The sequence below is a fragment of the Mesoplodon bidens genome (assembly GCF_964165515.1).
Source record: "Mesoplodon bidens genome assembly, chromosome: 4".
NCBI lineage: Eukaryota > Metazoa > Chordata > Mammalia > Artiodactyla > Ziphiidae > Mesoplodon > Mesoplodon bidens.
In genome coordinates, this window is record NC_138160.1 from 108,630,547 (window position 1) to 108,653,293 (window position 22,747).

At 35.9% G+C, this 22,747-nt stretch overlaps 1 protein-coding gene across 1 annotated transcript in view; it reads right to left on the bottom strand.

Moving 5' to 3' along the window:
* The window catches only part of FBN2 (fibrillin 2), a 235,335-nt gene that overhangs the window by 37,486 nt on the left and 175,102 nt on the right, over positions 1-22,747 (bottom strand). The window contains exons 35-47 of the mRNA XM_081231423.1: positions 17,539-17,661; positions 16,545-16,667; positions 14,017-14,178; positions 13,217-13,285; positions 12,639-12,764; positions 11,327-11,452; positions 10,570-10,722; positions 7,045-7,113; positions 6,041-6,166; positions 5,734-5,859; positions 3,977-4,102; positions 2,050-2,166; positions 404-532 (exon numbers count right to left, since the gene is read on the bottom strand). Of these exons, the coding sequence (XP_081087549.1) occupies positions 404-532; positions 2,050-2,166; positions 3,977-4,102; positions 5,734-5,859; positions 6,041-6,166; positions 7,045-7,113; positions 10,570-10,722; positions 11,327-11,452; positions 12,639-12,764; positions 13,217-13,285; positions 14,017-14,178; positions 16,545-16,667; positions 17,539-17,661 (1,575 nt within the window). The remainder of the gene's footprint in view (positions 1-403; positions 533-2,049; positions 2,167-3,976; positions 4,103-5,733; positions 5,860-6,040; positions 6,167-7,044; positions 7,114-10,569; positions 10,723-11,326; positions 11,453-12,638; positions 12,765-13,216; positions 13,286-14,016; positions 14,179-16,544; positions 16,668-17,538; positions 17,662-22,747) is intronic.

Here is a 22,747-nt window from a genome sequence, read left to right on the forward strand (position 1 = left end):
CGAAAAAAATGATTTAAAGATGAGACGATTGTTGCCAAAGGATATTAACATGAATTCAACTCAGGCCTTCTGATCTGCCACGTCATTCTGGGCAAATATGCCCTCAGAGACTTTTGACATATTGAGTATTACTCATTTGGCAAGAGGCTAATTTTCCTTTGTCTACGTTTACTGAGACACGGATAGCCTGAAGCTCTATCCCAATAAAAACACTGCATATGAGTCATTCCCAACTGTTGGCTTATACCTTTTACCAAAATTTCCCATGAAATTTATCTTGGTCATGTAATCAGATGACCAAATGAAATGCAAATGTGTCCCGAAGTTGGTGGGTGGGGGGGAATCACATCATTATTTTACGAAACAAAACAACATAAAGACTGTTTATTATGTACATACTTACCTATACAGTTCTTGCCATCTGGAGTAAGTTCATAGCCTTCATTACATAAACACTTGAAGGAGCCAATTTCATTAAAACACCGTCCATTTCTGCACACCTGACCAAAAAAGGAACTGCACTCATCTATGTCTGTAAGCAAACAGGAGTTAGCTTTTCAGAGAGAGCTCTTAACACATATTCTGTCACAAGTTGCAACTTAAAAACATATTCATTGGTAGACATTTACAAAACCCTACATTACAATTCCTCATCAACACAGAGAAAAATGGCTCATATCATAAAGATCAGGTGACTAATAAGGTCACACAGATCTCTCCTGTAGGCTTAAGGTGAAGCTTTCCAATTGAAAAATAGTTCTCATCCTGGAGGTAAGAGGATACCCGGATTTAACTGGACCGCCCACTTTGCAGGTAACTTTACCTGGAGGTAAGCTGACTATATTTATATTCAAAGGACAAATAACGAAGCATATAAAAAATACAGAAAAATCAATTATATGAGTAACACTCTAGAATTGCTGACACGTTTTTCCGTCAATTTGAAAAAGAAGTTCTTAAGTGGTAGGTTTTCATTTAAGCTTAGGGTTGATCCCGTTTGAGTAATTTTTTAGTTTGTTTGCAGATTATACTTTGATCAGAGCCATATTTGTATCTTTCATTCTCTCTGGCTGTACAAAGGGTCTGAGAAACTACAGACAAGAAGGTGGTTCAATAAAGTGTCTAGTTAGCTCTAAATATTTTCACCGTTGCAGAATTTTATAAAATAAAGAAAGCTGAGAGGAATATATATTGGATTAAATTAGGAGGTGGGTTTGAGCTGTGATGGTTCCATTAAGGTAGAAGGCCTGAGTTACTTTCACATACCTTACAGGATAATGTGAATTAAGAGATGTTATGTAGTAAAGCACCAGTATAGTGTCTGGCACATGGTAAATGAAATATTGTCAGTGTTTGTTGTCATATCTTTTACTATCTTCTCCACCAACTACAGGACCCCCTCCTCCTCCTCGAGTCACTTTCAATTTTTATTTCAATCACTGTCTGTTAGAGGCAAAGGCTAAAATTCTGTGCCATGTAGAGAAGACAGTTTTATTTTCCACTGAAAGTTTACAGTTGTTCACAGAGATTAAATAGGTTTCTGAGGGCTGATTTGGAAACCTAGACACCACGCACTCTTTCTGTGGGAAAAGGCATCCCTTGCTTCAAAAGCTGACGGAAAATAAAATTTCAAAACACAACGGGTTTTTCAGTTGTAGATTGTCAGTGTTTGAATGTAAATCAAGAATGGATTTTATGAAATATGAAATAATAACAATGAAACCATAACAGGTCTAACTTTGATCCCATCTAAGGGGTAAAAATAACCCCAAACCATAAATCAGTCCCAATATATTTACTATCCTCTGCATGGCCTTTTCCTTTGAACCGACTGGTTGATTGACATAGTATTCAACCCAGCAGATGGTCTTGTGACTATTTAAGCCAAGAGTGTGACTTCAGTTAACCAGAAATTAGTTAATGATATTACATATCTTTTGGCACACATGCGCAATTTGAATAATAAACATATTTATTCTTTGGCTTTATTCTGTGTTTCAGGATATTGTGTAGAAATGAAAGAGAAGCAATAAAGGACTGAGTACTTACCCAGGCAATCATTATTATGAGTGAGTTCAAAGCCTGGGTAGCAGAGACAGTTATAGGATCCAACGGTGTTTTTACAAGTTCCATTTCCACATGGATGTCGCTCACATTCATCAACATCTACAAAGAAACACTGGCTCAAAGGAATTCAATTTTTTACTAGAAAAACGTAGCCTATTAAACTTTTAGATTTTTTCAAACTACTGGCTTACTTAGATTTTCCTCATTCAATACTAAGAACCCACATTTATTTAAGGAAAGTAAGTATGAGGTAGAGCTAACTCAGAAGTAGAAAATTATAGGAAAAAGTGTCACTTAGTGACTTACAGGAACATATACGACTCAGAAAAGAACTGGACTAATAAGCAAGCAACTATCTCCTTAGTGAGAGGTTTTAATGAATAGGTTCGCTTGTCAATTGTAAGGAAATCAATCTTTTGAAACACTAGAACAATTTGTTCTATTAAGCATTATAAATGCTCCCCCAGAAATTTTCATATCTTAATTTGATCAGCACAACAAAGGTAAACTGTAATTTCCTAAATTTTATGAATTAGTGGAATCTAAATTGAAGAAGTCTATTAGAGTTCAATTATTATCAGCCTTTGAAAAATGGAATTAATATTTAGAAAGGTCATGGCATATAAGAGAGGAAATGCTAGACTATGAATTCCAGGATGCTGAAAAAAAAAAAAGAGGGTATTACTGTTCCTTAGGAAGGAAGCTTTGTTTAAGAGAGGTATTACCAAGGAGGCTAGCTGACTTTCATCATGGATGAATTGTTAAGACCAAGGACAGATTTTCACCAGATGAATTTCTGAACCATATAGCTCAGGGGGTTTTCTTAGCAAATCATATTCTCCCTTTCAGAGAGAACAGCGAGGAGAAGCATATATAGGTAAGCAATCTCAGAAAGTTCATGCAAATAGGGCTGCATCCTCCGTGTGTCCTTTGCACAAGCTTCCCTAGAGAATTTTTCCTAGGACCATGGGAAATGGCTGCAGGGGAGCCCTTAGGAGGCGCTGCAAGAATGGAGACGTTCTCGAGGTGGTCCTCATTTATGGATACGCCATAAAGGATACTAGTTCTGCCGTTCTGCTGTACTGAAATCTGACCTTACGATTCACAAAGATAGTATCTTAAATACCAAAAGAGTAGATGCAATTTAGCTTTTTCTAAACTGAGAACATGATAATTATAAATAGCCAACTTTAAAATTTAATTTTCCTCCTGCAATGCAAGCGCAAAGTGCTTCAGTGGAGATGAGCCAGTGGCTGACATCAGATTTAAGTAGTTAAGCTGAGTTCCAAGGTGTCCAGCCCATCTGCTTTTGAAATATTAATCATCAGCTCAGCAAGTACTTACTGAACACAATTATTGCTTAACTAACTGTACATTAGCTACTGGGGCTTTTCAAAGTTCCGCTATCTTTGCTTCTAAAAATTGTTTGTAAGAGTTAAAAAGCAAAACAAGCAGATAAATCTCATGTATTCAATGATTCGGGTGAAAGAAGCATATGTACGTATGTGTGTGTTTATACATTCATTTCAAAACTGTCACTCTGCTACTACTCCCTTGTATTCTTGCATTCCAAAAGGCTTTCTTGAGTGGGAATAGAGAGGGGTAAATGGGCAGCTGGTACTGTGGTGATCTCCACGTAACCCTGAGTATCCCAGAGCTCAGGTTAATAAGCATGTGAAAGTCACCAGGGGAAAAAGGCTGTAAACACTGAACCCAAGAACATATTGTGGTGTGTCCTGTTTGCAAATTTTACATTGAATAAAACCATAACCAGTTTCACATAGCTCATTTTTTGTAAGACTGTTTCTGACAGAGACTTGGTAGTTACTTGTGGCAAGTGACTGAACTGTAATCTCTTCTGGAGTCTCAGCTCCACGTCACCCCCTGAAACTAATGTCCTCCTTCTTACCCATGCACATCGTCTGGTCCTGAGAAGCCTTAAAGCCATTGTGGCAGATACACTGGTAACTTCCTTGTAAGTCCACACACAGGCCATGACTGCAAACATTAGGAATTTCTAAACATTCATTGCGATCTAGCACAAAAAATAAAACACATGTTATACATATCTGATCTTTATTAAGATTCCTTCATTTTTTTTCCACAGGCGCTGTTTCTATAATCTGCTATTAATTATTACAGACAGTCTGAAAATGAACCATAACAACAGCTGAATCAAAATAAGCAAGGCTTTAAAAGTATCCAAACCTCTTTTCAAAAAATTTTAAATCATGCAATTTTTACATGCTGATTGGTATCTCAAGGACATTATTTTATTTTAGGTCCAATTCCAGGAAAATCCATTGAGAGACCTCTTCTTTTCCTAACAAAAGAATCTAAAAGATATGGTGAAATAGGTTCAATATGAATGAATAGATTTACTTAGAAAATCTTTTCAAAATTATCTTTTTTCTCTTTTTTTAAGTGGAGCATAATTGTTTTACAGTGTTGTATTAGTTCCTGCTGTACAGCAAAGTGAATCAGCCACACGTATACATATATCCCCTCTTCCTTGGATTTCCTTCCCATTTAGATCACCACAGAGCATTGAGTAGAGTTCCCTGTGCTATACAGCAGGTTCTCATTAGTTATCTATTTGTACATAGTAGTGTATATATGTCGATCCCAATCTCCCAATCCATTCTACCCTCCCTTCCCCCCTTGGTATCCATACATTTGGTCTCTACGTCTGTGCCTCTATTTCTACTTTGCAAATAGGTTCATCTATACCATTTTCTAGATTACACATACATGTCCTAATAAAAATAACCAAGAGATCACTGAAAAACTCAAAGAGGAAATCAAAAAATACCTAGAAACAAATGACAATGAAAACACAATGACCCCAAACTTATGGGAGGCAGCAAAAGCAGTTCTAAGAGGGAAGTTTATAGCAATACAACCTTACCTCAAGAAACAAGAAAAATCTCAAGTAAACAACCTAACCTTACACCTAAAGCAACTAGAAAAAGAAGGACAAACAAAACCCAAAGTTAGTAGAAGGAAAGAAATAATAAAGATCAAAGCAGAAATAAATGAAATAGAAACGAAGAAAACAATAGCAAAGATTAATGAAACTAAAAGCTGATTCCTTGAGAAGTTAAAATAGATAAACCTTTAGCCAAACTCATTGAGAAAAAAAGGGAGAGGACTCAAATCAATAAAATTAGAAATGAAAAAGGAGAAGTTACAACTGACACAGCAGAAATACAAAGGATCATAAGAGAATACTACAAGAAACTATATGCCAATAAAATGGACAACCTGGAAGAAATGGACAAATTCTTAGAAAGGTAAAACCTTCCCAGATTGAACCAGGAAGAAACAGAAAATATGAACAGACCAATCACAAGCACTGAAATTGCTTAATCACTGAAAGTGATTAAAAATCTTCCAACAAACAAAAGTCCAGGACCAGATGGCTTCACAGGCAAATTCTATCAAACATTTAGAGAAGAGCTAACACCTATCCTTCTCAAACTCTTCCAAAAAATTGCAGAGGGGGGAACACACCCAATCTCATTCTACAAGGCCACCATCATCCTGATACCAAAACCAGACAAAGAAAATACCTTTTTTGATAGGAAAGCATGGACAGTTTTTCAGTGCAGGAAGTGTAAAGAACATTGTGCTCAGTGTCAAAGAACGAGTCATTCTCTTTCTTACCTACACAGGCTCCGTTGGGTGAAAGTTTGAAACCTGCAGCGCACTCGCAGCGGTAGCTGCCGGGACTGTTGATGCAGTCGGCATTTCGCTGGCAGAGGTTATCACCGTTGCTGCACTCATCAATATCTGAAAGAGCAACAATTCCGTTTTTAAAACTTCATTATTGCATCAGTATTATATTCACTTAACCAATTTGGTGATCAACTCCCAAATGCTGTAGAAGAAACAGTAAAAATCAGAAAACTGTCTAAAAACCAGTTATGTCTGCCAAACTTTTTTGGATAAGGTCACACATCATTCAGATTACCTTCACAGACCAGGAGCAGGTCATTGTAGCTGAATCCCGTAGGGCATTCACAGCGGAAACTGCCAATCTGGTTAATACACACACCATTTGCACAAATGCCTGGAATCTCTTTACATTCATCAATGTCTGCAATTGATCAAATATACAGGGTTCTGCTTAATGTATTCACCATAAAACCTTGAATAATACTATGTGTACACTGTAGTGAAAGCACACAGTGTCACAAAAATCAATTCTATACCAGTATGAATGATTTTGTGGGTTATGAAAGCATATAGACCATAAGATATTATATCCTTTGAACAGTGGTGAAAAAAAATGAAGTAGCTGATCAAATATACCAAGTGATATTAGTGTCAATATAGCAAATGAACTTCCTAGGGAATCAAACTTCCTCTTAAGTTACAGGTCAGGCTCCCCAAATTGCTATCAGTCATCTGATAAAGTCAGCTATGTTTTTTAAATTTTATGTCCTTTGTTATACATGCACTGATAATGGACACTTAAAATTATATTGTTTATTTAACCTTTGCGGAAGAAAAGTAGATTGTGCAACAGAAAGTACATTCAGGAGGAAGTGATTTATATAATTAATAATTCTGCAAATTCATAAGTAGATTGGGAGAAAGGAGTACTGTAAAAATACACCCAAAACTTAAACGTATACTTATGAAAACAGATGGTAAAGGTTAAAATAAAGTGGATTATTTACAGTCATGTAATACAATATTTATGAAGAGGAAAACTAAAGTTTCAGCTTGATATGTACGAAATCTTGAGATAGTCACATAACTATCATAACTCAATCACCAGACTATGCTGATGGACTAATCCCACTGTTAACACTTGGTTAGAGGCTGTAAACATGTTATTTCTTTCTTGTCTAACTATATTATATCCAAATACAGATTATTATCTTTTATGGTACTTTAAAAACACTGAACAAATTTTTACAAAATGCTACGTGTATGTATTAAAATAAACATAATTTAGAAAAAACTCACCAACAGCTTTTCCAGTGTGAATGTCAAAGGTGAATCCAGGAATATTTCCACATATGGTTTTAAAGTCAGCTTTAAAATATAAACAAAGCAAATGCACTCTTAGAATTCTCAAACTCCTTCAAAATAACATTTTACATAGCATTACTTTTACTGACAGATACTTTTTTTTTTTTTGGCACGTGGGCCTCTCACTGCTGTGGCCTCTTCCGTTGAGGAGAACAGGCTCCGTATGCGCAGGCTCAGTGGCCATGGCTCACGGGCCCAGCCGCTCTGTGGCATGTGGGATCTTCCCGGACTGGGGCACGAACCTGTGTCCCCTGCATCGTCAGGCGGACTCTCAACCACTGCGCCACCAGGGAAGCCCTGACAGATACATTTTATATTATTCACAATGAGACATTTTAATTTCAATTATATTTATTTGATAACAATGCCAGCTTCTGCAAGGAGTGAATCTAGGCATACTTTATCATTATTATTGCTGTTATTCTTATTATTATCATCATTAACTTTTTACTGCTCTGATATTAGAAGTAAATCATTATGAGATTCAAAATATCTACTTTAGGCATTTAAATTCTTTTTTTTTTTTGCATATGGAGGGCTTTAAAAATGATCCGATTTATGTAGATTGAAAAACCAGGTTAGCGTACAAATTTTAAAAGGGATTAGAATTGCACAAAGGCATAGGCATGCAAAAATAATTTTGTAGTGGTGAAACATGTTAACAATGAGTAATGAATGAGACATGAATTTTGTCTTTTTTTTTAACATAAACGTCTATTTGTTGGAATGTGAAATTTGAGGCATCAGAAACAATGCATCAGGCTTCCCTGGTGGCGCAGTGGTTGACAGTCCGCCTGGCGATGCAGGGGACATGGGTTCGTGCCCCAGTCCGGGAGGATCCCGCATGCCGCGGAGCTGCTGGGCCCGTGAGCCATGGCCGCTGAGCCTGCGCGTATGGAGCCTGTGCTCCGCAACGGGAGAGGCCACAGCAGTGAGAGGCCCACGTACCGCAAAAAAAAAAAAAAAACGAAAACAACAACAACAACAAAACAGTATGGTGCTGGTACAAAAACAAACACATAAATCAATGGAACAGAATAGAGAGTCCAGAAGTAAGCTCACACTTATGTGATCACTTAATTTATGACAAAGGAGCCCAGATTATACAGTGGGGAAAACACAGTCTCTTCAATAAATGGTGCTGGGAAAACTGTATAGACACTTGCAAAAGATTGAAACTGGCCACTTTCTTACACCTTATAAAAAAATAAACTCAGAATAGATTAGAGACTTAAATGTAAGACTGGAAACCATAAACTCCTAGTAGAAAACATAAGCAGTATGCTCTTTGACACTGGTCTTAGCAATATTTTTTTTTGAATCTGTCTCCTAAGGCAAGGGAAAGAAAAGCCCTCAGGCAAGGGAAAGAAAAGCAAAAATAAACAAATGGGACTACATCAAACGAAAAACCTTTTGCACAGTGAAGGAAATCATCTACAAAATGAAAAGGCAATCTACTGAATGGGAGAAGATATTTGCAAATGATATATCCAATAAGGGGTTAATATTGAAATATACAAAGAATGGTCACAACTCAATATAAAAAATACAAACAATCTAGTTAAAAATGGGCAGAGGACTTGAATAGGCATTTTTCCAAGGAAGACATACAGATGGCCAACAGACATATGAAAAGATGCTCTACGTCAGTGATCATCAGGGGAAGGCAAGTCAAAACCACAGTGAGATATCACCTCACACCTGTCAGAATGGTTATTATCAAAAAGACCACAAATAACAAGTGTTGGTGAGGATGAGGAGAAAAGGGAACCCTTGTGTACTGTTAGTGGGAATGTAAGTTCGTGCAGTCATTATGGAAAACAGTATGGAGGTTTCTCAAAAAATTAAAAATAAAACTGCCATACAATTCAGCAATTCCACCTCTGAGTATTTACGTGAAGAAAACAATACACTAACTCAAAAAGATATACACATTTTTATGTTCTCTGCAGCATTATTTACAATAGCCAAGATATGGAAGCAACCTAAGTATCCACTGATGGATGAAGTGATAAACAAGATGTGATACATTGTATGTATATACACACACACACACATATATATACACAATGGAATATTACTCAGCCATAATAATGAATGAAATCTTGCCACTTTCAACAATATAGATGAATCTAGAGGGCATTTTGCTAAGTGAAATAAGTGAGACCAAGAAAGACAAGCAATGTATGACTTCACTTATATGTGGAATCTAAAAAACAAAACAAATGAACAAAACAAAACAGAAACAGAATCATAGTTATAAAGAAAAACTGGTGGTCACCAGAGGGGAAGGGAGTTGGGAGTTGGGCCAAATAGATGTGAGGGATTAAGAAGTACAGATTTCCAGCTATAAAATAAATAAGTCACAGGAAAGTAATGTATCCATAAGGAATGGTCAATAAAATTGCAATAACTTTGTATGGGGACATATGGTTACTAGACTTATTGTGGAGATCAATCCATAATGTATATAAATGTCAAACCACTATGTTGTAATCCTGAAAATAATATTGTATATTAATTATACTTCAATTAAAAAAAAGAAAAAAAAAGGAAAATCCATTTGCCCACTGAATTTGAGCCACTGAGAAAGGCCCCATATGTCACTTTTCACCATGTCTCTCCTTAATTTCATCATGTTAAATGAAACATTTTAATAAATATACCCTAAGTAATACTGTATTTGGTAACAAATGCATAACCATTGTTTCTTATTTGTCCTATTGGTTCAACTCTTAGTATCTACAACTATTAAGAGTGATCCCTTCTCAGGTCATAAAGGAACCTGAGTGGGCAACAATTTTAAGACGATGTTTTTGCTCTTGTCTTTATTATCGTTCAGTTTTTCTTTCAAAAGAATCTGTGCTTGGAGAAAAATTTTACTGTGTAAAGACCAGCTCTCTTTTCTGCCTAAAAGTTTCAGGTAAGTTTGAGGGAAATGATGCATAAGGAAAACTTTGACACTACATTGCTTTTATGTTAAGTTTGCTCATCAAATCCATTTTTTGCATATTTTCCAAAGTTGAACTAAAAAGATACTCACTGAGCTTGCTGGACTTTATAAATGACCACAAATTTTTAAATCAAAATGACACCTTCTAAATATAGCACAATGACACACAATAGTTTCTCAATAAATACTTGTTTTATGAATAAAAGAATAATTAAGCAGCATGGTTTAAGATAATGAGTTTAAATGGGCTAGCGTTATAAATTTTAATTTCAGCAATGGGGCTTATTTTCAGGATCCAGACTCCTACTCAACAGACATTTCAGGAATTAATGTTTGAATCCCAAGAGGGCTGCTTGAGAAACTGAGCCATATGAGCTCTTGGATATTTTCAGAACGGAGTGTGTCTGCTTTCCGTACTTTTAGTACTTTTTGCTTTTCCTCTACTGTTACATGTATACCTGTGTCACTGACTCGGCCTTCAGCAGAAGCAGGAGCTGTGTGCTTACCCGTTCCTGGCGTTGGGCATGGTTCACAAGGTTTGTTCCAGGCTTTGCCCACATTGTATGTGCAGCAGCACATCCTCTTTGTCACATTAAAAGGCAACTCATTCTCACAAGTGGTTCCATTATAGCTTCGGTAGCAGAAGCTTTTTCTCATGTCTACATAGAGAAAAACAAGTAAGCCAACCAACCCTATCAGCAAGCAGCTAATAGCAAACCCCACACACCTGGACACACCAAACTTCCTCGATTAACTCTGAAAATTTTCACGGTCATTTGGAGGTATCTTAAAATAATTCCTTAAGCTGAACACAAATCGTTTTTAGATAAGCATCTTTCCTGTTTTTAAATAAGGGGTTTCATTTACAATTTTCTTGGGGGGACAAAGTTAATAGATACTTCTCTATTCAAATGCATTTATTTAATTTAAAAAGGATTACATGTTAAATTTTAAATGTTTTCTTATTCATAAAATAATGTTCACTTTACATGAATGGAAAATAAAAATTATTTAAGAATATATATTTGTAATATTTGATGAAATTTTCTACCTGACTCATGCTTTGTAACATGTAACTATGTAGCCAAAGTTCAAAAATATGGTACAGACCCAGAAGTTTATAAGACTTCGAAATACTTCACTATTCATAAAGATTTAACTTCCAAACTTTCTGAATAATAATTCTGAGATGTATCTGAGAGATAACTGTTGGCCAGGAAGCCAGCAACTGTGACCTAATCAATCTCAGAGACCTTTACCTACCCATACAGTTGTGGCCTCCATTGACCTGCATGTATTCAGGTGGGCAAATGCAGGTGTAATTTCCCAGGGTGTTGTAGCAAGTCCCAGGTCCACACACACCAGGATGTGCAAAACACTCATCAATATCTAGAGGATGCAAGAATATCCATTAATTAGTAAATATTTTCCCCATGAATTTATATCACTTAATCTACTGAACAAAGCATATGGCTGATTCCCCAAATTCATATTTTTATAGAATTTATCTTATTTTTATAAAATTTAGAATTTAAAGCAATTCCATAGGAAATGCCCCCAAATATGCATTTACATGATATAAAATATGTCCTTCTTCTGAAGAATAAAAACCTAACATTCAAAAGTAAAGATGATCAAAATAAACCATTCCAAAGTGGCAAAAAATAACTTAAATGGCACCTATACTTTTTAATTGAAATTTCATATTCTTCAAATGGAATTGCTTTAAAGCTACTTTCCTCTTATGTCATTGAAAACCAAATATTAGTGTCAACTTTAAACTGAATGCAGTTAGAAAAGCCTTTTTCTTTATAGCTCCTTTCAAAATAGTACCCATTCAGAGATTCTAGAAGTAGCACAGCTGCTGGGTAATTCTCCTTATTAAATCATTTCTTCCAGATGCATTTATCTAACATGTTCCAAAAGAAAGGTTATAATGGAAACAATTACATTACATGTTTAATGTTCATTTTTTAGAAGCATTCATTCATTCATTCCATAAATAAATACTGAGATTCTACTGTAAGCTAGAACTTGTAGCTATAAAGATGAAATAGATGTGGACCTTGCTTCAAGAAGCTCCCAGTCTAGTGGGGAGATAGGCCTCTAAAAGGATGATTACACCGCCATGTGAGAAGTTGGGGATGGAACCAAGAAAGGCATCTGCATAACCTTTGAACTGCTTCATACTATGTTGTCCAACATTTAAAAGTTACTGAAAATATTAGCCAAATGGTTGCATTTCAAACTTATCTATTTTGCTATATAAAATATAACTTATTGGTATTTGAACTAATAACTTATTTTGATACTGAATGTTTTCATACTATTCCAGCTTCCCCCACTTATTACCAACCCATTTACTCAGAGAAAAATAATGGTAAATTGTGGCAAATAATCTGTAATTTATCTATCATCATACAACTTAGCAGCACTGATAGGAAAAGAAAAAAGCTATGAACCAGTCTCAACATATCCTTTGATAAAATTTGAAGATGGACCCTTTTTCTCCAGGCCTGACCAGTAATTTTGTTTTAAATAGCACTAATAATTTTTAGGTATAAATTTATCTCACCTTCACAGATGCGGGTTTCCTCACTGAGGTAGTAGCCTTGAGGGCACTCACACTGGAAGCTCCCGAAAGTGTTGATACAGTTTCCACCCTGGCAGAGACCTGGTAACTCCTGGCATTCATCAATATCTGCAAAAGAGGAGACAGCTCAGATACCATCATGAAAGATAAGAGTTACTATGAGAGCTTTCAAATGTGTGATACTGTAAGACCTGCAGACGTCCACACATCCAAGTGAATGCACACTTAGATGGGAGGTTTATTCTGACCATGAATTTTCTTGACTTTGTCATGGAACTTTGCTATAATCTGAGAAGAGTAATTACAGCAAGCTGAGGATGATTGAAGTTGGGGATAATTATAAAAAGAGTTTCTCTGCAGAACAATCACACATCAGGTCACTGCAATGGGTCAAATCTTTCTGATTTACAAATGGTTATTCATCAGACTGGTAATTGTCCATCTGTAATTTTGCAAAATAATCTTGTTGGGACTGTTCCACACTATCTTTTCTACCAGATTTTCTCTAAAGTAAGTTCTTTACCTTGTTTAAATCTGGTGACAATTAGAGGTATGCTTACCTTCTAAGATGATTGTGATGGGGTTAGGTCTGAAGCCTTCACCTCCAGGACACAAAGTGTAATATTCAGCTGCAAAACAATGGAAAAACAGAAATTTGATACCTGTGTGCAAGAGGCTGACAGTGAATTAGCACTTAACAACCGCCAGGCTCAAAGCGCATATCCTAAGGGGTGTATCCACATTTTCCTTAGTGCCTTTTCAAATACATTATCTTTCAAAGTACATTACATTTTACTTGAAATATGATCATTACTTCATAAATTATATACAAAGTAGAATAACAAAACCCATTTGCTTTTAATTAAAGAAAAAAATTATTTTCAGACAATTTGTATCACAACCTTTTTGGCTAGTAAATAAAAACTAAAAGACTCAACAATTCAAAAGTTTCACCTATGTTCATATCAAGACATACATTTCAATTTAAGACATAATATGACTGGACTTGAGGAATACAACTCATCTATGAACCTGAACTAAAACAACTGTGGAAAAGAAACAGGAATGTCCTTTACCTGTGACACCAGGGAGAACTGATATTATCATCATTATTCATATTGGATTGTGGTTAAAAACTGTTTTTTTCTTTTTAGCATTATCAAGAAAAACAGTAAGAAGAGAGGAATTCAGATTCCTTTTATATGACACACTCTTGGCTGGTTTCAGCACAATCATTGAAAGTAGCCCAGATTCAAAGTTTTGACCCTCACTACCTCCCTCACCCCCTAGCACCAGAAGAAAATGGTAGCTAGTGCTCAGCTACCAGTGTTTCTTTCCTCTTCTTCCGTTCCATACTCACTGCTATTGACAGGGGGGCAGGTCTCGCAGGGGTTCCCCCAGGCCTTCCCCAGAGAGCAGCAACAGGAGGAGCGGCTGACGCCCACCCCAATCTCAGTGTTGCAGGAGAGACTCCCGTCGCCCCGAGGACCGAACTTCAGGTAACAGTTTCCCACTCGATTGTCTGCAGGGCAACACAGGAGTTTAAAATTGTCCTTATCAGAGTAAGAATGCCTTTTTTGGAGAATGGTCACTCAGATGATCAAATTCAAATTCTGTACATTAATCCCCAGAACAGAATAATCTCTTGCTTTCAACTTTTTCAAGACTGAGTTGCAGGAATTAAATAAATTACACTTTGCTACATCTAGACATCCATATAGATCATGGACTAAACAAGATAGTAAGCAATTACTCATCTGGGACACTCTGGACCTTTAATAATATGATTGCAAAAAATGTTTCCTATAATCAATCTATAGCATGAGTTTATCAATAAAGGGAGTGAAATCCAATATGTTAATTTAAAACAATGTAACCTATCACTGAAATATTGATAACGCCATCTCCTTCCTCTCCTCCCCATAATCTCCATTCTCCCACAGTTTAGTTTCAACTTGCACATTCAGTTTTGCAGGTTTTGGGAAAGCCAGTCTGTAACAACTTTAGGGAGGCTACTTAAGAGATCAATGAATCTCAGACTTTGTCTTGTCTCTATCCATAATTACCATCTAGATCACCTCATTAGTTCCATGACTTTAAATACTATCAAATTTGTGGTTCCATCTTTCACCTCTCCCCTGAACTCAGATCTTTCTGCCATGTGCCTAGTATTTGATTTCTCCTCTTAGATATCTAAGGTATCTTAGGGTTAACATGTCTAAAATCAAACACCTGATACTCTTTCCTCCACATACAAAACCTGCTCCAATCCTCTCCCAGGCTTCTGCGTTTTCAATAAACAGAAACCCCAATTTTTTAATTGCTCAGGCCCTATACCTTGCAGTCAAACTTTGAATCCTAACTATCATGCCTTATTCAATCCAGTAATAAGGTCTGTCAACCCTATCAAAATATATCTGGAATCTGATGACTTACCACTGCTTCCAAATCACTACAACCTGAGTTCAAGCCACCATCATCCCTCACCTGGACTACTGCAATTGTTTCCTAACTCATCTCTGGACCCAACTCTAGTCTATTTTTCCCACCATAGCCGGAGTCATCCTTCAGAAGCATTACCTTAGGTCAGGCCACACCCAGTGGTGTCCCACCTCAATCAGAGTAAAATCCAAAGTCCTTATTACAGTCTACCAAGTAGTTTTCATCTCCAGCTGCACATTATAATCACTTGGGCAGCTTTTTATTATTTTACTTTTCTCATTCTTTTTTTTGTTTGGTTTTGTTTTTGTTGCCGACTCTGGTGCAGACAGAGGTGTTAACTCATGGTTCTGCTCTTACTAGGCCTGTATTCATTCATCCTTCCTTCCTCCTGCCCTCCCATTCTCTCTCTTTTATCCCTGCTCTCCATTCTCATTCCTCATCCCCTACGCAACCATATGAATGTGTTTAATATTAATTTTTTGGTCTGTGCTCCTGCAAAATTAGTATTTTTGTTTTCGTGTGCACATTTTAAATTTCTATAAATGGTATTTTGTCATATACCTCATTCCATCTTTATAACATCCAATCCGTCAACTCCACAGTATTCAACTGTGATTCTTTTTCAATCTATCCACTGTCCAAATATGGCTTCTAAATTCTTGCTGCTGCAAATAATGAGGCACTGAATATTTTTCCTAATGTTTCCGTATGGGCCTGTAAGTTACTTTATTTGATATCTAAAGCCCAGAGAGGAACTGCTGGTTCACAGAGTTTGCATATTCTTAGCCTTTGGTATCAGGAAAAACAGTCCTTGTTATCTGCCATATGCATCCAGTGAACCTTTTTAATTTTTTATATTTGTAAGTCATTTTGAAAATAATTTTCAGAAGAAAAAGGCACAAAAAACCTTACTAGAGATTTTAATGGGAATTTAATCATAGCTAACTCAAATTTTATTCCATATTTTCTTGGTTTTGAAAAAATATATACCTGAAATGGTCCTATAAATGCCATTAACTGCTTGCCTGTCAGTTGTCATGCATAAACCTGAAACATATTCATTTTGTAAAACTGATTCCACATTTCAAACACATCTGTCCTGGCCAATGTACTGGACAGGGAGCCAGGCAACTCGGGACACTGCTTCAGCTCTGCCATTTGCAAGCTCTGAGACCTTGAACAAATGACTGCACCTCTAGGGCCCTGGTTCCCAAGTCTGTGAGAGGAGGTGGTGGGAGCAGAAGTCTCAAAAATTCCTGTTTCAAAATATGACTTGGAAGATAAGCAGGATAAAAGTGACCATATATTTTGGTAATCTAGAGTTTCTTAAGGTAAAGGACTACTATTTTGTTCTCAAGTTAATTGTAGTAAATGGTCATCACAAGAGAGTATGAGTATTTAACTCTATGTACTTCTATTCATTTGTTTCATATAGCTTTTGCTTACCAACACAACCCACACCGGTGGGGTTCAGCTGGAAATCGGGTGGACAGTTACACTCATAGCGACCAGGAGTGTTGACACATAGTCCGTTCACACAGTTTATTGGATCTGCACATTCATCAATATCTAGGAAAAACATTTAAAATGCCCACATTAACATCTTTACTTTCCTTGTGCATACTGCTGTTCCAAAGAATTTGGTGGAAATTTTGCAAGTCAGTAGACTAAAAATCTTTAGGAGGAAGTCAGAACAATGAAATAAAAATGAAATACTTGTATACACCTAAAGCAGTTTCCATAGATCAGTCACACAGTCACACAGTATTCATGATGATATCATTTAATATCCTTAATAAATAAATAATAATGAAACATTGCAATTCTGAAGAAAAACATTTTACCACTGTTTGCTTAATTAAACTTAAACATATGTATTATATATTTGTACATATATGTGGACATCATAAATATATACAAAGAAATACTTTACTAATTTCGTGTTGGATATTTAATATTAAGTTGTTTATATTACAATGGATCAATTCAATAGTTAAAAATAAATGTATCAGCCAAGGGGGAAAGGGGTGGGGTGTGAGGAATTGGGAGACTGGGATTGACACATATACATTATTGACACTATGTATAAAATAGACAACTGATGGGAACATATTGTATAGCACAGGGAGCTCTACCTAATGCACTGTGGTGACCTAAATGGGAGGGAAGTCCAAAAGGGAGGGGATATCTGTATGTGTATGGCTGATTCATTTTGTTGTGTAGTGGAGGCTAACACAACATTGTAAAGCAACCATACTCCAATAAAAATTAATAAAAAAATAATAAAACGATAAATGTATCAGAATGTAATTTTCTTTTTCAAAAAAATGCATAGCCCAAGGCATAGCAGGCTAAGCAGAAATTTGAGGAACTTCTATATCTAGCACAAAATGTTCATTTCAACTAATAAGAACACAATTAAGCCCTTAACTGGCCATACCTGTACAGTTCCCTCCGGTTCTGTCCAATTCGTAACCATCATCACAGATACAATGGAACATTCCAGGCAAATTATTACATGTTCCAAAGACACAAATATTTTGGAAGGAGCATTCATCGATATCTGGAGATTAAAAAAAATAGTAATCTCTTGATTACAAAGACATTTAGATTTACTGTATGACATTAATAAATTATTCTATCTCCTCAGATGTTTTTATGCAGCAAAAAATTTTCTTTTCCGTTGACCAGGGATGTCACATAAATGGCAAGCAACTAATGTTCATATGGGGCAGAAATATGAAAGAATATTATCTTATTTTATTGACAGTATTTTACTGTCTTGGGCTGTAAAATACTTCAGAAAAAAATTGGCCTAGGGCATAAAAACTTTTTAGAAATTAAATATGAACGTGTTAAAGGAATTAGATTGTAAAAAATTGAAGATAAAAACAAATTCAAAGATTATAATAATTAAGTGAAAACAGCAGATGTTTTATAAACATCTACAACATACAAAATATACAACATAAATATTTTAAATATTAAATATATCTTTTAAATTATTTAAGTTTAATTTTTTTAAACTTTTCTTGTTATGTAATCTGATCTGTTATAATAAAGTCAGTTATAAACAGGGAAAGAAGTTTTTTCCCAGTAGTGTGTAATAAGATCATCCATTGCCCCACATTCCTCCAAATCTCATTAAGATATCTCTATTGGACTGAAATCATAAATTCAGTTTATGGAAGTCTTCCATGAAGCTTTAACTCAAAATAAACAAGAAGTTATTACTCCTCATTCGTATGAAAATGAAGGCATAGTGTGCCTGTACAGCTGTAGAAGTAATCTGTATTTCTACTCATAGGAAGAGGATGGACATTTTTGTACACAAATTACCTCATATCCTGAGAATGCAGACCAGGCATGCCATTTTAGGCTAGACTAGACAAGTCATTCTAAAATGCTGTCTTGAGACAGTTATATCTTAAGTATAAACGGGCCTTTTGGTCATTTATGATTGTCAAAATAAAGTATTGCAACTATCTTATATTTAAAGTATGGTTCAAATTGTGTCTAGAAGTTCAATTGATGTGTAAAGTTGTCTTTACTTGTATTGGGGCAATAAACAAAGTTATTCTTTTTATATAAATCAGTAAAGACTCATTAAGTTAGTTTATAATTGAGTTGTGTTAATCTATAAATTGAAGTGGAATTGTATTATCAGCCTTCTGCATATGCATTTTACTTTTAAGTGAACTTTATTAGAAATAACTTCCATTTAAATAACGTAAAAGTTGTGTGGAATAAGGTATTTTAAGAGAATACTGTCTTGTTTTTACAAAATTGATGCATATTCAGAAATTTGAACAATACAGAAAAGTGGTGATAGGAAACAGAAAAGATAGGAAACACAGAAAATAAGATAGCAAGAACAAAAATCACTCCAAAATGCTTCTATCCAGAATTATCATTGTAATTGGATGAACACCATTCCAAATATTGATATTTCTCAGTGCATATTCACAGAGAGTAAAGCTGAAACAATTTCCATGCATTAGATCAATTTTTCATTATCTCAGTATCTTCTAAAATGTTTCCTAATGTTAAGAATTGATGAAAACACTAAAACTGTATCATCTTTTGGCTTTATGTTAAAATTCAAACACAATTTTAAGACAGTATTAATGGATTCTATACAATGATGATTAACAATTAGCATCCATATATGCTTCTAACTCATTTTTGTTATTCATATTATTTTCACTTTTTAAATGTTCATGGCATTTACCATAATCTCTACCGTATTTAGTACTAATTCTTTAAAGGAATCAATAATGTTTTTATTGACACTTCTCCATTTATTTCTTGATTGGCTGTTTTTCATTGCTGATAAGTTGTGTGTTTTTCTTGTTTTTGTTTTTGTTTTTTTGCCCAAGACAAGAAGAGAGAGCCCACAGGTGGTTTCTTTCTGAATTATTTCACTTGTCAGGATATGTCTATTGTCTTTTTTTAAAAATAAATTTATTTATTTTATTTATTTTTTGACTGTGTTGGGTCTTCATTGCTGTGCACAGGCTTTCTCTAGTTGTGGTGAGTGGGGGTTACTCTTCGTTGCAGTGCGTAGGCTTCTCATTGAGGTGGCCTCTCTTGTTGCGAAGCATGGGCTCTAGGCGCGAGGGCTTCAGCAGTTGTGGTGCGTGGGTTTCAGTAGTTGTGGCGCGTGGGCTCTAGAGTACAGGCTCAGTTGCTGGCGCAACTGGCTGAGTTGCTCCTTGGCATGTGGAAGCTTCCCGGACCAGGGCTCGAACCGGTGTCCCCTGCACTGGCAGGAGTATTCTTAACCACTGCGCCACCAGGGAAACCCTGTCTATTGTCTTTATAATTAACTAACTCTGAGGTATAAGATTTTTGTCACTTGTGTCCTGATAACTGTGAGGGCAGCATTCTAATGTGTGTTGGTACTGAATGTTTGTTTTGTTCATGACTTGCCTTTTCTACCTGCAGTTTGAAGAATCTCTATTACTTAAGTTGACAAATTCAATAAGGCTAAATAAAAATGATTTATTTCTTTCTGTATATTCAGTTCCTTCTTCTATTTCAGGAAAATGTTTGGTTGTTTAATACTTTTTTTCTATTCAATTTTTAGGGACTCTTCACTTCAGAAACACCCATTATACTTAAGTTTATGGTCTTTGTAATAGTGTTAATTTATCCTCTCCCCCTTTTTTTTCACTGTGATTATCTCACGTCCATTCTCTATGGTAGTAATTATATTTTCATCTCCTCTGTTCTTTGCTGTATCTGTTTAATTGTTCTCTTATTTTGATGCATTAGTCCACGTTTTTTGTCTCCCTTAACTCTGCAATATCTCTTTTTGTCTTTTTTTCTGTTTTTATAATCACTTTGAACTTGTTCAATCATATGTTTTCATTAAGGTTATCTGTGGTACAATATACCTATGCGAAACTGGCTCTTGTTCCTTGAGTAGTTTTCCTCTACTCTGGATTGATTATTTATCTGCTTTTTGTATGCTTTTTTTGTTATTGTTGTTTCCATAGAACACCTGCACAGTTGCTGTTTCAGTTTGTTTACACATTACTTGGTCAGCTCTTTCAAGAGTTTTATATACAGTTGATGCTTGAACAACATACATTTGAACTGTGCAGGTCCACTTGTACATGGATTTTTTTCAATAGTAAATACTACAGTGTATGTAGTACAACTACACTATCTGCAGTTGGTTAAATGTGTGGACATGGAACCGCGAATGCAGAGAACTTGTGAACACTGAGGGCCGACTACAAGTTATACACAGATTTCCCCCCCGTGCTGAGGGTAGGTGTCCCTAGCCCCCATGTTATTCAAGTGTCAACTGTACTCTGATACAGTTTAGATGGAGCTTCTTGACATCCTCCCTTCTTTTTTGATTTGGGCTTTCTATGGAAGACAGCTTGGGGTATGGGTTTCATTATAGCTTCTATTCTGTGGCCCAGAGTTTCATAAGGTGGGGGAAGAGGAGAAATACGGATGGGTGGACCTCCACTGGGCTCTGTGTGCTCTTTGTTGGTGAACCTGGCCCCTGCTCTCTCTTTGGAAATCATACTAAATGCTCTGTATCTGGGTTTACTCCATCTGATGGAGTCCTAACCTGTCCCTGAGGAGGTTCTTGCAGGTTCTGTACTTTCCCATTTTGGTGAAGAATACTGGGAAATGGCCAACTCCAGCAGTTTTTTAAACTCTATAGAAATTCTGAGAATTTATGATTAGAGGTAGATGCTGAGTGGAAAATGTTGATTAGAGGATCAATTCAAAGGGGCATCAATTTATAATAAGATGGGAAAATATCAAGTAATTAAAGTAATAAATTCAGGATAAACTGTCTAGATGTGCCAGATCTCATAGAAGAGAGAAGACAAAACCATGGAGAAACAGGCAGAACCATGGAATTACATTTTTGGGATCTCAAAAGTTGGCATCTGGTTAAATGGAGCAAAGGGTGAGCTACATGTGTGCCACTCTCAGGTGCCCTGGCAACTGGGATTTCTCTACATGGAAACATATTTTGGGAAGGCCAACATGAGAAGGAAGTACAGTAAACAGAAACTATTTAGCATCACCTTGAGGGAGGTTCTGCGAGAAGTTTTGGAAGACCCTAGGCCACAAGTAATGGAACAGAATTATGAAAGGGAAATGTTGTCTTATGTATAAAGGGCTAATTTTGAAATTTTATGTTGGTAAAAGTGTCTGGCTATTGCTAACTTATCCCTTTTCCCACCAATTCTTGTCACACTGACATGGGTAATAAATCATGTAATTCCATAAACACATTGACTCACAGTTTCTACTAATTGACTTCAATGCTTAGAAGGAACCAGGACTAGGAAAAAAATAAAGCTCATTCTACAGCTGCCCTGTATAAAATGGTTTAGATTCTGCCCAACCTAGCAGGTCAAAGTAGAAGCATGAATACTTTCAGTTTCTAATATCATCTTCCCAGAGCCTACTATTCATTCTCTCATTCTGATTCTCTCCAAATTGGTAGATATTTATGGAAATTTCCATGATCTTTTAGGCACACTTTCTTTCTTCAGTGACACTTCTGGTGGTGGGGCAGAGTCAGGCTCTACTCCAAGCTATGCCAGATTGCATAATTTTTGTTTGGTTGATGCTGGTGAAGTGTGTGTGTATGTGTGTGTGTGTGTGTGTGTCTCTGTGTGTGTGTGCGCTGGCATTTACTATTTCTGTTCATTTGATTAGATACTCATGTAGGGAAAGCCTGTAATCTGGTTTCATTTTATAATCTTTGCTAGCAGTTAGCCTGAGTTTTTTTTTTAAGGTTTTCTATGAATCACTAATTTTGTTAAAACCTGATGGCATATGAATTGTTTTCAATCCTTTTCCTTTATTTACATTTTCATGTACTTTTATGAACACAATGATGGTCCAAACTCTATGTAATGTAAATTGAGTCTCTAATGTAAAAGAAAATCCAAATTCTTTTTCTTGGAAAGATATTACACTAGTCATGAAGTCCCATTTCTAGGAAAGGGGGTGATGTCATAACTTAGAGGCAGGAGACATGACTATTAAGCAAAAGGTGCAGCTCTTGATGAGTCCCTGAAGAGGACTTCCAGTCCCAGACATACAGACAGTTGACTAAAGCATAAAGGTAATGCCAAAAATGAGCTACTTAGATTTTGATAAAC